Source organism: Bicyclus anynana, chromosome 20 (genome assembly GCF_947172395.1).
Source record: "Bicyclus anynana chromosome 20, ilBicAnyn1.1, whole genome shotgun sequence".
Taxonomy (NCBI): Eukaryota; Metazoa; Arthropoda; class Insecta; order Lepidoptera; family Nymphalidae; genus Bicyclus; species Bicyclus anynana.
In genome coordinates this window covers 3,171,613-3,185,525 of record NC_069102.1, presented here as the reverse complement: position 1 = coordinate 3,185,525, position 13,913 = coordinate 3,171,613, and the positions used below count along the sequence as shown (strand labels likewise).

At 40.3% G+C, this 13,913-nt stretch overlaps 1 protein-coding gene and 1 long non-coding RNA gene across 7 annotated transcripts in view; both read right to left on the bottom strand.

Annotated features, from left to right (window-relative positions):
- LOC128199236 (uncharacterized) overlaps nucleotides 1–13,913 on the bottom strand; it is a 245,669-nt gene that overhangs the window by 3,013 nt on the left and 228,743 nt on the right. The window lies entirely within an intron of this gene.
- The window catches only part of LOC112052778 (hillarin), a 77,679-nt gene that overhangs the window by 3,013 nt on the left and 60,753 nt on the right, over nucleotides 1–13,913 (bottom strand). For all 6 annotated transcript variants that reach the window (XM_052887891.1, XM_052887892.1, XM_024091995.2 and 3 more), the window contains exons 5-14: nucleotides 11,823–11,939; nucleotides 10,379–10,578; nucleotides 8,371–8,593; nucleotides 7,312–7,538; nucleotides 6,891–7,109; nucleotides 6,255–6,463; nucleotides 5,276–5,406; nucleotides 4,113–4,256; nucleotides 2,179–2,292; nucleotides 825–1,002 (exon numbers count right to left, since the gene is read on the bottom strand). In XM_052887891.1, the coding sequence (XP_052743851.1) occupies nucleotides 825–1,002; nucleotides 2,179–2,292; nucleotides 4,113–4,256; nucleotides 5,276–5,406; nucleotides 6,255–6,463; nucleotides 6,891–7,109; nucleotides 7,312–7,538; nucleotides 8,371–8,593; nucleotides 10,379–10,578; nucleotides 11,823–11,939 (1,762 nt within the window). The remainder of the gene's footprint in view (nucleotides 1–824; nucleotides 1,003–2,178; nucleotides 2,293–4,112; nucleotides 4,257–5,275; nucleotides 5,407–6,254; nucleotides 6,464–6,890; nucleotides 7,110–7,311; nucleotides 7,539–8,370; nucleotides 8,594–10,378; nucleotides 10,579–11,822; nucleotides 11,940–13,913) is intronic.

The window sequence follows — 13,913 nt, the reverse complement described above, 5'->3', positions numbered from 1 at the left end:
ACTTCTAAGTCCGCTAAAAGGGTGCATAAAAAATTCCAAGGTTTCGACTGTCTCTTTTTTGGAAGGTATTAAGGTTTTCTTTTAATATTTTTCTAAACCCTTTGTAAAAAAAATAACTAAAACCAAGTCTTCGAGGTTTAGCAAGACCTTCGAACTTGGTTGGTAATTTTTTCATTAATCTTCTTGCTCATAAAGTTTGCCGGTGTACCAAAGCGGCGAAGTACCATATTTTGACGAGAATGACGAGAAGTAACAAACGAGAAAACGAACAAACACACCAATCATTAGACTTCAAAAAATGTCATAAGACTCAGGTTGTATGGTCAACGATGTTTGCTTGTTAGGCACAAATCCATCACCGTTGGCACCCCCTTCAAAGTGATCAGAAGGTAGCCCATACAATGTTATTTTTCGATTTTTAGTTTATTTTTGTGATTTTTTTGTTTAAAAGATTTTATTTTACTGTTTTTTAATGTGTTCTAGCATTTAATTTTCATAAAACGTAAACTGTACAGTTCGGGCAATTTAGTTATTTTCATTTTAACACAAAATTACTCAACCGATTTTCATGAAAATTAAATGGGACCAATCTGGAAGTATACTCTTTCAAACGAAAAAAAGAATTTTTACAATTGGTTAAGAAATGACGAAGTTATGTGGTAACAAACATAAAAAAAAACATACGCGTCAAATTGAGAACCTCCTCCTTTTTTGAAGTCGGTTAATAAAATACTATTTGTTCAATAAAAAATCATCATAAAATTCTATAAAGCAACGCCTGCTTCTATTCAATAAGCAATTAATAGACAAAAAAATCCACCTACCCTCCTCAGGGAAAGTGATGTAAAAGTTGACAATGTCGTCAGAAACGTTCTGCTGCACGTATTTGGAGAGTCGCTTCTCGTCCACGCCGTTCTTATGAAGCGTAGCCATGAAGTCCGCGAGAGGGCGCGACATTCGGAACTGGATTTCAAGTTCCCGACCCGCGAATACTAACGCCTCCTGTAATATAGAATATTGACATTGACATTATTGTTATAGGTTATGTCTATGGTCTAGTTAGCAATAACCACTTGACTCCTAAATGGACGACCGGTCGCCCATCGTATCCGTTACGTGACATGTAAAAAAATATAAAGTAAACTAAGGGCAATAGGCGAGCACAGTATCATGCTCCGCGCGATAGAGGAATATAAAGATTTTTTTAAATGGCTCACAACGGTAGATTAAAACCGCATTCCCTGACTGTCGGCTTCTTCAACGAAGAGGGGCTTTTCGATAAAATACTCGCGGGCAGCGAAAGGATAACAGGATTAATGTATAGAATTATACAGCTTATACTTTTTCTATAAGTAAGGAGAACAGAATAAAAAATGTCCAGAATGAGTCTTTACAAGCAACGTGGTAAAACCCATAGAAACACAAACGTCACGCACATACTAACTTTTTTCATAATTTGTATTTCAAATGAAACACTAGCAACAATTACATAAATTAATATAATAATCCATAATTACCAATAAAAGAAAACTCCATCTTATTTCTTTAGTTTGTGAGAACAGTTTTTATAATATTTAAAAATACAAGACGCAATTTTTAACCAACTTCCAAAAAAGGAGGCGGTTGTACGTTCGGCTGGATGTATGTTTTTTTTCTTCTTTTTTTTATGTATGTCCAGTGATTATTCCGTCATTTATGGACTGATTTTGAAAATTCTTTTTTTGTTTTGAAGGGTTTGTTTCATGTCAGGATCTGATGATGGCATCCTGGAGAAATCGAGGGGAACTTTCGAAAATTGTACGTGTTTTAATTAAAGCCGTTTCTGAAAGACCACAGAAATTTTGTAATTTAAACGGCTTGAATTAAAACATCACTGGCTTGGCACCGCCTTCAAACTGATCAGAAGGTACCACATAGGTAAGATATTATTTTTTGCTTTTTAGTTTAGGTTAATTTTTGAGTTAGAAGTCGGTTGAATTTTTTTTATTAAAATTTTTCTCGAATAATATTGAAAATTACTGATGCGACGGTTTGTATCATACAGACAAGAGCACGTATTAGTTTTTGATGTATTTCATATTCGTGACGGGTACGACACCGTCGTGTTCCGTACGCTCCATCTGTATATTATTGATCAATCTGTGGATATCGATTGAAAAGTAATATATGTATAGGTACCTGATGAGTAATGGGAACAAGTCCGAAGAGTCTGGTGGCCTTCGTCGGGCCCCACTCGCCGCTCGCGCAGTCGGGCAGCGGCACCATCACCGTCTGCAGCTCTGCACAGCATATCTGGAACCGTTGGGAAACATATGGCTGTATTGGGTTATGGAGAAATGGGGATAATTATAGTTTTAATGCGGGCAATATGCCTCATCTTATAGTAAGTGTAAAATCATCCCCTAAGAACAGACTTCACGCCGCTAAATATGCGACTCCTTAAAATTGCTGATGTGTATGTCAACGCGAGTAAGTTATTTGATCAGTCTGCTCGTGTCGTCATGAGTCGAGATAGTACTGGCGATATAAGAGACGGCTTGGGCGGTCTAGTTCCTTACCACCTCGCTGTCTGGCCGACACGCAGCGATCAAAATGCAGCGAACACTGGATGCGCTTCCCCACTGGCTGAAGACCTGGAGACTCAAGGTCAACGTGGCAAAAACTCAGGCGACCTACATAGGGCGATCTCATCTACCGCCCCCGGTGTCGCTAATGGATGAGACTGTCGAATGGTCCCCGACGGCTAAATACCTCGGGGTGACCATAGACAGGAATCTCTCCATGCGACAGCACGTGAAGAACGTGGTCACGCAGACGCGTGCCGCACGTAGCCTCCTGCACCCTGTGCTAGCGTCTCATCTGCCTCTCCGTGCGAAGCTGGGCGTCTACAAGGCGTACATCCGCACGCGCCTCACATACGCTGCCCCGGCGTGGTACGCGCTGGTCTGCGAGTCGGGTCGCAAGTCGCTGCGAGCGCAGCAATCTTTAGCGCTGCGCACAATTACAGCCGCCCCACGCTACGTACGCAACCAGGTCATCTCCAGAGACCTGAACATCGAGAGCCTGGACGATCACATTCGCCGCCTGAGCACCTCAATGTTCGCACGCGCCGACGGAGCGCAATCCCAGCACCTGCGAGGGATCGCGCCATACCATCGACGACCACCGGACGTACGAGGCCTGCCACGAGACCTGATCTCATGAACCCCCCAGACACGACCGCTCCCTCGCTGCTGGCTGACGGGCGCACTCCAGCACACATCTGGTGGGCTCCACCTCGCCGAGCAGTGAGAGAAGCCCCACACAGAAGACCATCACGCCGCAGCTCCGCAGATCGCCGGCGACCTGCGCAGGCTCGATCGCAGCGCGGCGTAACACACCGGATATGACACATCCATTCTGGCACCATGGACCGCGACAGTGGTCCCACCCAGTGACCCGCCTGTAGTCGCAGGCGGCGTTTGCAACCACCGTAAGAGGCCATCGCCGAGCCGGTAACCCCGAGACCCGTGAGGGTCTGCGTGGATGATCTCTCGTCTAGTTCATTCTTGTCGTGGCGTTCGATCCGTCCACACCTTTGTTGGATAATAATCCTGGGTTGTTAGGGATAGGCGGGGAGAGTGACTTGAGTGGAAAAGGGGAGTGTTAGATATCTGTCAAAGGCGCCTTTAACCCTACACACATCGTTCACAAGTGCGTGACTCCTCTCAAGGTCATTCTCGGAATTGGTAGACCTGACAGACTTTCATTCAATAATTGTTTTGCAGACAACCGCTTCTGATGTCAAACCCGTTTTTCTCTGACATGTACATCAACTTGAGCTTGCACTATCGTGTATACTGTGCTCGAGGGGTAAGTGTTAAGCCTTAAGTGCCTGTTATTACAGCGGCAACCATTCCCTTAACGGCAATACTGATGTCTGAAATATTTCCACGCGCAAAATTGTTAACTTGCGACCTATTGCAATTTCATGGCAATTTCTCGCCTCGGTTTCTTTTCAGGGTATACCACGAGCAGGTGTAGTAGGCAGCTAGGAATACTGACTAGTCTAGCCTTAGCCCCTTGGTATAACGTTGTACTTTTTATGGCTTATATAACGAAGTGACAGCTACCTTAAACTTGCAAACGCTCTTGAACTTCATGGGTTCCCCGGTGAGGTACTCGCGCGGCGTCACTGCGTTGGCGAAGATATCCAGCAGGAAGGCGCCGCTACAAGGCGCGTGCACTCGGAACGATACCACGTTGCCTACTACCGACTGAAAACGAAATCATCATCATCATTATCAACTCATATTCAGCTCACTGCTGAGCTCAAGTCTCCTCTCAGAATGAGAGGGGTTAGACCAATAGCCCACCACGCTGGTCCAATGCGGATTGACAGACTTTACACATGCAGAGAATTAAGAAAATTCTCTGGTATTCAGGTTTCCTTACGATGTTTTCTTTCACCGTTTGAGACACGTGATATTTAATTTCTTAAAATGCACACAACTGCAAAGTTGAAGGTGCATGCCCCGGACCGGATTCAAACCCACACCCTCCGGCAAAGGTCTTACTTAAAAAACCTGAAACTCCCATACAAAATTGTTTCCCCTACAAAATGTTCATGTGGACGATCTAAACAAAAGGAACTGAAAACTGTCCATATGGTTGGATCGAAGTTCTTTAAACCACCGTACGAAAACAACCAAAAAGTTCTTAGACCAAACACTTAAACTCATGGAAGAGAGGCAAGAAATGAGATATTCTTCAACGCGTCAGATGCGTCAAAATACCGTCGAATTAATAGACAGATCTCTGAGTCGCAAACCAGCGACTTGCGAAAGTTAATTAACATCGACAACAAAAAAATATTGATAATGTTTTGTGTTGTAATTGTTGTTCATCATAAATTGTTCAGTGTGGGCATGGAGAACATGTCGGGCACGAAAGGTGAGTGTTTACTAGTCGGAAGGGATCCCTTAAACCTATTCCCAAGGTCACAAGTCCTGGGACCTGCTCGAGGTGTTTCCTCTACCACAAAATAATGGTACAATCACTATCGCTGCTACCCGCCACGTCACGCAAATTCTAACATAAAGCTACCATTTATATAAGCCTCTATTTCCTCTCATTAAAATTAACGTTTCTGGCAATCTGTTGGTAAATCATAAAGAAGACTTAAATGTTAACAAAAAATAAGTTATTGTTATAGAATTTTTGCCAATATTAATAATTACGAAAAATCGTTGGTAAATATTTATTAGCAGAATTTTGAAATCACCCTACAAGTTACCTGCATGACGAATCGCTTGAGACTGACGCCATCGAAGCCGTCACCCTCCGTGTCGTAGAACTTGAGGTTGTAGTGGAAGATGAGCGAGCTCTGCATGTGTGCCGGCATGGCTATGCGCATAGTCGCCGCACCTACGGAACCAAAGTATTAACCAATAAATAACAGGCCAAGGTTTTTTAGTATTCGTTAACTGAAATACAACAAATCTGTGAAAATATTAACCGTCTGTGACGGTTCATGAAATATAGCTTGGTGAGTGGTGACAAACGGATAGACAGAGTCTAATTAATATAGGTTCTCATTTAAGACTTTTGGTATGAAACCCTAAAAACGTAAAAATTTGATAGCCGGACAGCTGGAAAACATTTTTAGGGAGGTTAATCCCTCCTCCCTCCATAGGGAGGTTTATACCTCTGCTTTATGTAGGTACCCTAACAGAGATTGTATTCTTTCCTAAAACCCCTCATTTTGGAGATATAGGGCTTGAGATCTTCAGTTCTGTGTTAGGGTGGCATAGGAAAGGTACAATGAAGTTTTCAGCTTGCCTTTAAAATCTGTCCATAAATGTCGACCTGCTCTCGGACTAAAAGTAGTCGGACTCTTTAGAATTGGAACTTGTAAGAGAAATTACCAAGAGGTATATCAAGAAATCGCTTTTTTTTCATTGCAATGGGATGAAAAACAGGGTGATATTTACAAGTACGATTATGTCACTTTTGGTCGACTATTATATTTCTCTCTATCGGCACGAGAAACCTTTATAGTTGACGCATACTATAGGCGTGGATAATTTCGTTTAAGAAATGAGAATTGGAACTACATTACTTTGTATCTCATAAACGTCGCCCGCGATCTTTTTACATCAAATAGTTTTCGATATTTTGTGATGAGTGACCTCTTTTAAATATAATGTAAAAGAAGAAGAAGATTAAAGAAGATAGATAGATTAAAACTTTCAGTTCCTCAAATATTTCCTTACCTGTGGAGTCTGTAAACATGACAGCTTTAGTGTTCGGGTCACTGAAGTACAGGCCGTATCGGAAGAACAGCGAGCGCACGAAGGGCAACTCCTCGAAGTCGTGCAGCGTGATGGGCGTCTTCAGCAGCTGCCAGTCCGGCTGCAGCGGGTAGAACTCGTAGATGAACTCGCGCGGGTCCGTCAGGAAGTAGTGGTCGTCGTATTCGTACCTGGAGAATGAGACATTTGAGTTTGAAGCTGCGATTTGCTTAGACTCCGTTATAAGTTCCGGTAAGATGTCGTGTAGAAGCCGAAAGGGTTATAAAATTTCGAAACCTTATTATTTCGAAATCATCCACTGCTTGTTATAGGCCTCTTGAGCCTTCTACACATCATGGTCTTGAGCCACCAGCTTCCAACTGCTCCCCGTTACTCGCTTAACGTCATCGGTTTACCTATGGGGGTTCGACAACAATGCGACACATTTCTTCGGGTCTCCATTCTAACGTGGAACCCTAACGTCCATCAGCTCACACTTCAGCTTCGCGACTGTTGAGGTATGTTGATTGACTCGTTGAGATATGTCGATGACTTTGAATTTCCCTTGGATCTGATTCGATCACAGAAACTTTCGAGTACAGCCAGGAATTGACTTACCTTAAACTATCACTCTTCCCTCTATTCCCTGGTTTGGGTGCATCTTTCGCGTTCACCAAGTGCCTTGCACCCCAATTGCATTGTACAAATCTCCAGGCGCCGGCCACGTATACCGCATTCCAGGAGTTTCTAAAGCGGTTATCTTCAAATCTGACTCCTGGTTGGTAGCCGGCTGATTTGCTGTAGCCTTTTATAACGACACAGTGGAGACCTGCGTAGCTGAAATATAAAAAGTCTGGTTGGAAATACATACTCTTTACCATTGTTAATAAATAAATATACTTTACGAGATTTACTTTTGTCTATATTGCTCATCCAGAGAGGATGAATGAAAGGAGACTAACAAAAGGGGTAAGGCGAGTGTAAACGGTCGATGTCTAACCAACTAGTTGGTCTATCTTTGCAGATAAGTAATATTTACCTGCACAATCTCTTAAAAAGAACGTGGTAACTTTCAGTGCCGTGTTTGATCCCTCGAAGGAGTCCCAACGGGGAGTCCCCTTTGAGGTTGTCATCGAAGTGTATGTTGTTGAGGTTCTTCACAGTGATCCAGCGGAAGATAGTGCGCGCCTTCTCCACGTCGCTCGCGCAGCGACCCACGAGCTGGCGTACGAGGTCTGTGAACGTTTTTTGGTCTTCTTGTGCTACCTGCAAATTATTATTAGGTGTGAAATGACAATAAAAATAAAAATGTTTGCAAATTTTTAAGTGGAGCGAGATCTAATTATGGCGCCTCTCCTGTTTGCTCCTAATATTAAGTCGATATGAGACCTATACCAAATTATGAGTGTAAAGTAAAAGTGGAACGTAAAGATCTCGATCATACTCTGGGGTGACCAATTAATAAACAGTCGCAGTACCGTCTACGGTTGACTAGGATTATCATTTAGGCGCTCTCTCTTCTTGGTGCCTGGAGCCTGGAGCGACTGCTCCGTTCGCTGTATGAACGGGCCGGCCCCGCACAACTAGTATGGCTTACATACAGTTAGCTACTGTTAGTGATTCTTAAGTCATGTGATTTCGTATTCACTATTAATTTATTGCTAACTGATCAAAATTACTGACCAGTGTGTTTGACATTGTGATTTTCGTTAGTGAATAGCCCAGTAGGACTGTGAAACCTGCCTTAAGATTACAGCACACATATTGACTCGGAAAGGATCACCGTATCGTTCGCCATCAACTAGGCGTCGATTCGGCTACGGTTGGGCAACTCGGCGACGGTTAGGCTACTCGGCTACAGTTAGGCGACGATGTGTTTAGGGCTAGCCGTTCGTCTTTACGTCTCTCGGTATGGTCTGAGAGCTTTTGGACATTCTTGGGTAGATATTTGACATAACTTGAAATTGAATGATACCGATAAATATGCTTTTTAGTAAGGAGTTTTTTTATAAAGAATATTGAATGGTTCGACATGATACTTTTTTTGCGATATGTGTGCTATGATTTTTATTTTTCTGTACGTATGATTTGTATTTACCGATATAGCAATTTTGTCGACATCAGCAAACTCGGTGGGGTCTGTGTATATGTGGAACTTGGAGACGAGGGGTGGTTGTGGGGGAGGCGCGCGCGCGGGGTAGGGGGGCGCCTCCTCGCCGTCGATGTACAGGGAGGAGCCCGCCATGTACTCCGAGCGTCTCTCTGTGATCAGCTCCATCATCTCGTGACTTTGCTTCTCTACTAGAGCCGCTGTTGCTGCCCTGGAAAGACACATATTGAGTTTTTTTAATAGAATATTTTGACGGCATCCGTGGCGCAGTGGTATGCGCGGTAGATTTATAAGACGGAGGTCCTGGGTTCGATCCCCGGCTGAGCCGATTGAGGTTTTCTTAATTGTTCCAGATCTGGATGGTGCGAGGCTTCGGCAATGGCTAGTTACTACCCTACCGGCAAAGACGATTTAGCGTTCTGTTACGATGTCGTGTAGAAATCGAAAGGTGTGTGGATTTTCATCATCCTTCTACAAAGTTTGCTCGCTTCTATCTTAGATTGCATCATCACTTACCATCAGGTGAGATTGTAGTCAAGAGCTGACTTGTAAATAATTGAAAAAAAAATATCCTTATTTTTAAACATGACCAATTCCCGTTTCCCTCCAATTAGTCAGAAAAGACTGGTAGTATTGGGGAGTGGGGGGTGGGGGGGTTCGATTCCCGTCGTTCGAGTCGTTGGACTATTGTTTTAGCTACTCCCAATACAATCTTTCCTAACTAGTGAATGGAGAGGGATGAGAATATTAGTCATGTTTAAAGGATATGGTAAATATTGTAAAAATGATTGTTAACAAAATATAATTTATTCATTTTTTAAAGATAATCTTTCGATGCCGAAACTAACACGTTTTAAATCTTAATATTTTACGTAAAAGATCACAATATTCTTATTGTACTGTCATGTCATCAGCGATAAGATTTTGGCGCGTCAAACAAAGGAAAGTCAATTTTCGTAAACAAATACGTTACCAGTTATGATTGTTAAGAATTAAGATGAATTGTAATTAAGATTCTCATCATTCTTGCTGTCGCTTGTTAACATATTTAATCTGATAAGTCATTCAGACAGTGTTCTCATGCGTTTGTTCTAACATCCGGTTTTATGAACGCAGCAAATGAAAGTAACTTCCCACTACTGTATCGCTTTGAACTCGTCCGCTGATGAGTGCGATTTTTACGGTCACTGACTGAGCTTGTTTGAATGTAAATATGATAATAAAGTGTTTCTCTGAATCATCATCATCATTATAATTTAGCGCGCATTTCATGGAAGAAACAAAGCTAAGATAGCCTGAATAGCTCAACGGTAAAACGGTCAGACTCATCACCGAGAGGTGGTGGTTCAATCCCCGCCTGTTGGTCTATTTTCGTACCCACTTCTAATACAGTCTTTCCCGACTAGTTGGAGGGGAATGGGAATATTGGTCATGGTAAAAAAATAGATATGGCAATTTTTTTTCAAAATAAAATAAATAAAGCTAGTTTTATAGATTCAGGATCAGGACTCGAATCCTGAATCTCGTGATTTGAAGCCGCATTGGTTAACTGGACTAACAAGTTTTTTTTCCAAATTTTAACAAAATTTGGTATAGAGGCCAGACTGGACCTGAGTTATTCATGAAAACATAAAAAGAAGGCGGTTGAAAGTTTGAAGGAAATACCTTTATTTTTCAAGTTATATTTATGTTTAATGTGGGTATTTATATTTATATCAGGATTTACCTGATATAAATATAAAATTAAAATAATTTTATTTAAGAATTTTTGAATTTCCTGCCTTCAATATGGGATGAAAATTTGTCTAAAAATAACCCATATCTCAAAATTATAGATCGTTCGATTGAATATCTTCTTTGATCTTTCTTTGAAATCATTTTGTGGAGACCGTCATTAATCTAGAAAAGCCTTAAATTGATTTTTGGTAGTAAAAATAATATACAAAGTATTATTTTATAATTTAAAACATTTTTTAAAGTAATAATTATGATCTACCTTTCATGTTCCAACATTTTCCTCGTTAAACTCTCCTTCTTCTTATCTCTCCGTAGAGTCATATTCTTCTCAAGATCCGCTCTCTCCTGCTGGTGCCGCAGGGTCAGTGCGCCGATTTCCGACTCTGGCCTCCGTTTTTTGACTTGCATTTCTTGTTGGAATCTGTTTGTCAACCTTTCTAGCTCTCTTTCCCATTCATCCTGTAATGAACATACATTATTTTAATCTAAATATATAAAAACATAAGGTCACTCATCACGAGTCCATGCAAGAGGCCTATGTCCAGCGGTCGCCTGTATGACGTTCATAATACGTACTATTATCGTGAATCGCGACGAATTCAAGAGTAAAACGAACTGTCACCAGCACCATCCTACGTGAAACGAACTATAGTGACCATAATGATGATGACTCATCACGGAATCTCGAAAGCAACTTGAGGTAGAAAGATGTTTGACAGGGAGGTAGTTTATAGTTAGTAGACGTGTGCTAAGAGCGGATTTGGAGACAAGGCCGGATTAAAGAGGTCTAAGGGCAGGCCTATGAAGGCATAGTTGCCTCGATTGGTGTCATAAGAGCTAGCTCATATATTGCACTGAGGATCAGCCCGACTGGGTGTCCAACCTGAAATGCCACCATTCCACGTAGACGTGTTTATAGCTATTAGGATTGAGCATTTGTCTTTAGTTATTGTGTTTATTTATCTTCTTTTTAATAGGTTATTGTCTAATATATTTTACAGGATTTATCAGTTTCACTACACACTTACGAATTTCTTTATGAGAAGTAAGTAAATATATCGGAATTTATACACCCTTATTTGAGAAAATAAAAAGTCTTATCTGATACAAGATTTTTTGCTATGCTAAGATTGGACGACGTGTAGACAGTTTTTGTGCGTCTCGAGAAAAGCAGTAGACTAAAGCACTAATGTACAAATTTACCAAGGTGAGATTTATTATTTTTAAAAATCTTTATTATTTACGATTTTTTGAAATAACATATGATTAACAAACGGCTCGTAGCTAGCCGACTGAGACACGATCTAGTATTTTCTATTAATGTAGGTAAAGCGAACTTTTAAAACTAGAATTACATACTACTAGCAACGCCCGCGACTTCTTCCGCGTAGAAAATCTTTAATCCCTATTTTGCCACTTCAGGGGTTGAATCTTAAATTATATTATATTTTGTATTTTTTTATGATTTATGAACTAATTTTTAAAACTGTAACTCTAAAATTAAGGCTTTCCATACAAACTTTCAACCTCAATTTCACCCCCTTTTATTTTTATTTTAAGGTCAAAAAGTACCTTATGTTTTGCTTCAAGATCCCATTTACCAGTTGTACCAGGTTCAGCCATTTAGCCGTGAAAAGGTAACAGACAGACAGACAGCCTTACAGCATTTATAATATTAGTATAGATATACAATTATAAGTTACCTGTATTTCTTCTCGTATTCTTCTGTTTTCTTCTTCTCGGTGTTTGGAAAATTTTCTGTACAAATCATCTTCTTCTTGTCGATGTTTCATTTCCAACTTTGTCTGTTCATCTCGATCCTGTAACACAGATAAAAATTGATTAAGGATTTAGGATAAAATTTTAAACATGATATGCGGGCGACAGAGGGAAAGACTGCGCGGTTGGGAAATAGTACGTGCGGGGAAGTGACGTACATCAGGCTTTTCATTCATCGCTACACGCCCCCCGGCGTTTGTCAGTTGGCTTAACTAGGATTATTTCCTTGGGTGGGCTTGGCCCCTGACATGCCGGTAAGCAGAGAGGTGTTGATTTTCATGCTACTCCTAACAAGATAGCCCGCTTCCATCTTAGATTCCATTATCACTCGCCATCAGGTGAGATTGTGGTCAAGGGCTAACTTGTAAAGAATAAAAAAAACCTCCATTCCAATTTCTAAATCAAGTTAAGGAGTAACAAACATACACACACGCAAATTTTTGCGTTTATAATACCTACTGAAAGTGAGGAGTCATTCACCTGCTGCGTTGCACAGATTCTGTGATGCTGATTAGACAAGAAACACCGTTTGTTTTGCCAGACTTTTTGGCCAGAGAGCCGGTCGACATTTTTGGGTAGGTTTTTATGGCAATTTGAAATTATGTCCTGCACCTATCCTATATACAACAACACATAGAACTGGACATTTTTTACCGTAGGTTGAAATACCATCTGAAAAACTGTCATACCCGTGTGGCGTAAACGCTGGTTTTCCTTCCGTAGAGCCTACCACCAACGTCGTTCGTCTTATTTGTCAATATGTCTATTTATCATGTTCTTTCTTTCAACCTTCTACTTTGAATTGGAGACCTAGTTGGGGAGTTTTTGCAAAAAATATCCATCAGCTAATTTGAAATTTTATATTTATACATTTAAATTTTAATACAAAGAGTAAAGAAAAAAATGAGTCAGAATATAATTCGGATATTTGACTTTCAATGTTGCAAGGCCTCAAAACTATTTGCAAAAAAAATCCGACTGGATTATTTCTTTCAATTTAAAGTATAGAAATTTCGGATTGCATCAAAGATTAAGATTTTTTATGCAAAAAAGCATCCTCTCTTTGAAGATTGATTTAACCCCAATACTTACCAGCCCAGTTCTGTGTTAAGATAGGGAAGAGGTACAAGATAAGACAAGTTTACTTCAAATACCTACCCAAAATTGTTGACTAGCTCTTGCACTATTCTACGTGACTGATGACACACAGAATCTATAATACCGACTTATTACGACTTATTGGGCTTATGGTGGGCTGTGGTGCTTATTATTAATGTTCGAATACCATTCTGACGCCATGGGACTGTTATAATATGCTATAAGGCCGATATGGAATACTTACCTATGTGATAGGAATATTTTAATGCTATTTATTTAATATACTTAAATATTCAAATGACATTACTATTATACAAATACCTACTATAAATGTGCCTACGATTCCGGATGACGTAGGTTCGATTCCGGTCAGGCACCTCCAACTTTTCAATTACGTCCATTTTAAGAAATTAAATATCACGTGTCTCAAAACGGTTTAGGAACACATCGAGAGAAAACTTGCAATCCGCATTGGGCCAGCGTGATGACCTAATCCCTCTCATTCTGAGAGGAGACTCGTGCTCAGCAGTGAGCCGAATATGGGTTGATAATGATGATATGTGATTTACTTATTTTAATCGAAGTTAACACAAAGAAAGATTGAATAAAGTCTGGAAAAGAATATACCTACTGATACTTACTATGAATCTTATCCCAAGTACAAATCGAAGAGTTAATGTTAAACTCCAGACGATTAGAAAGGTATGAAAATAAGTTAGGCTGTTAAATAGTATTTTGTGGGCATATAATTAATTATCTATGTTTTATCTTGATAAGTAAATATGATTTAAATACATTAAAATAAATAAGCAGTTTATTTCTGGAATTCCAAGAAATAAACTGTTTATCTAATAGTTAGGTAGGTACTATTACAACTGATTTGTTTTCATATACGTATATTATTATGTAAACGTCAT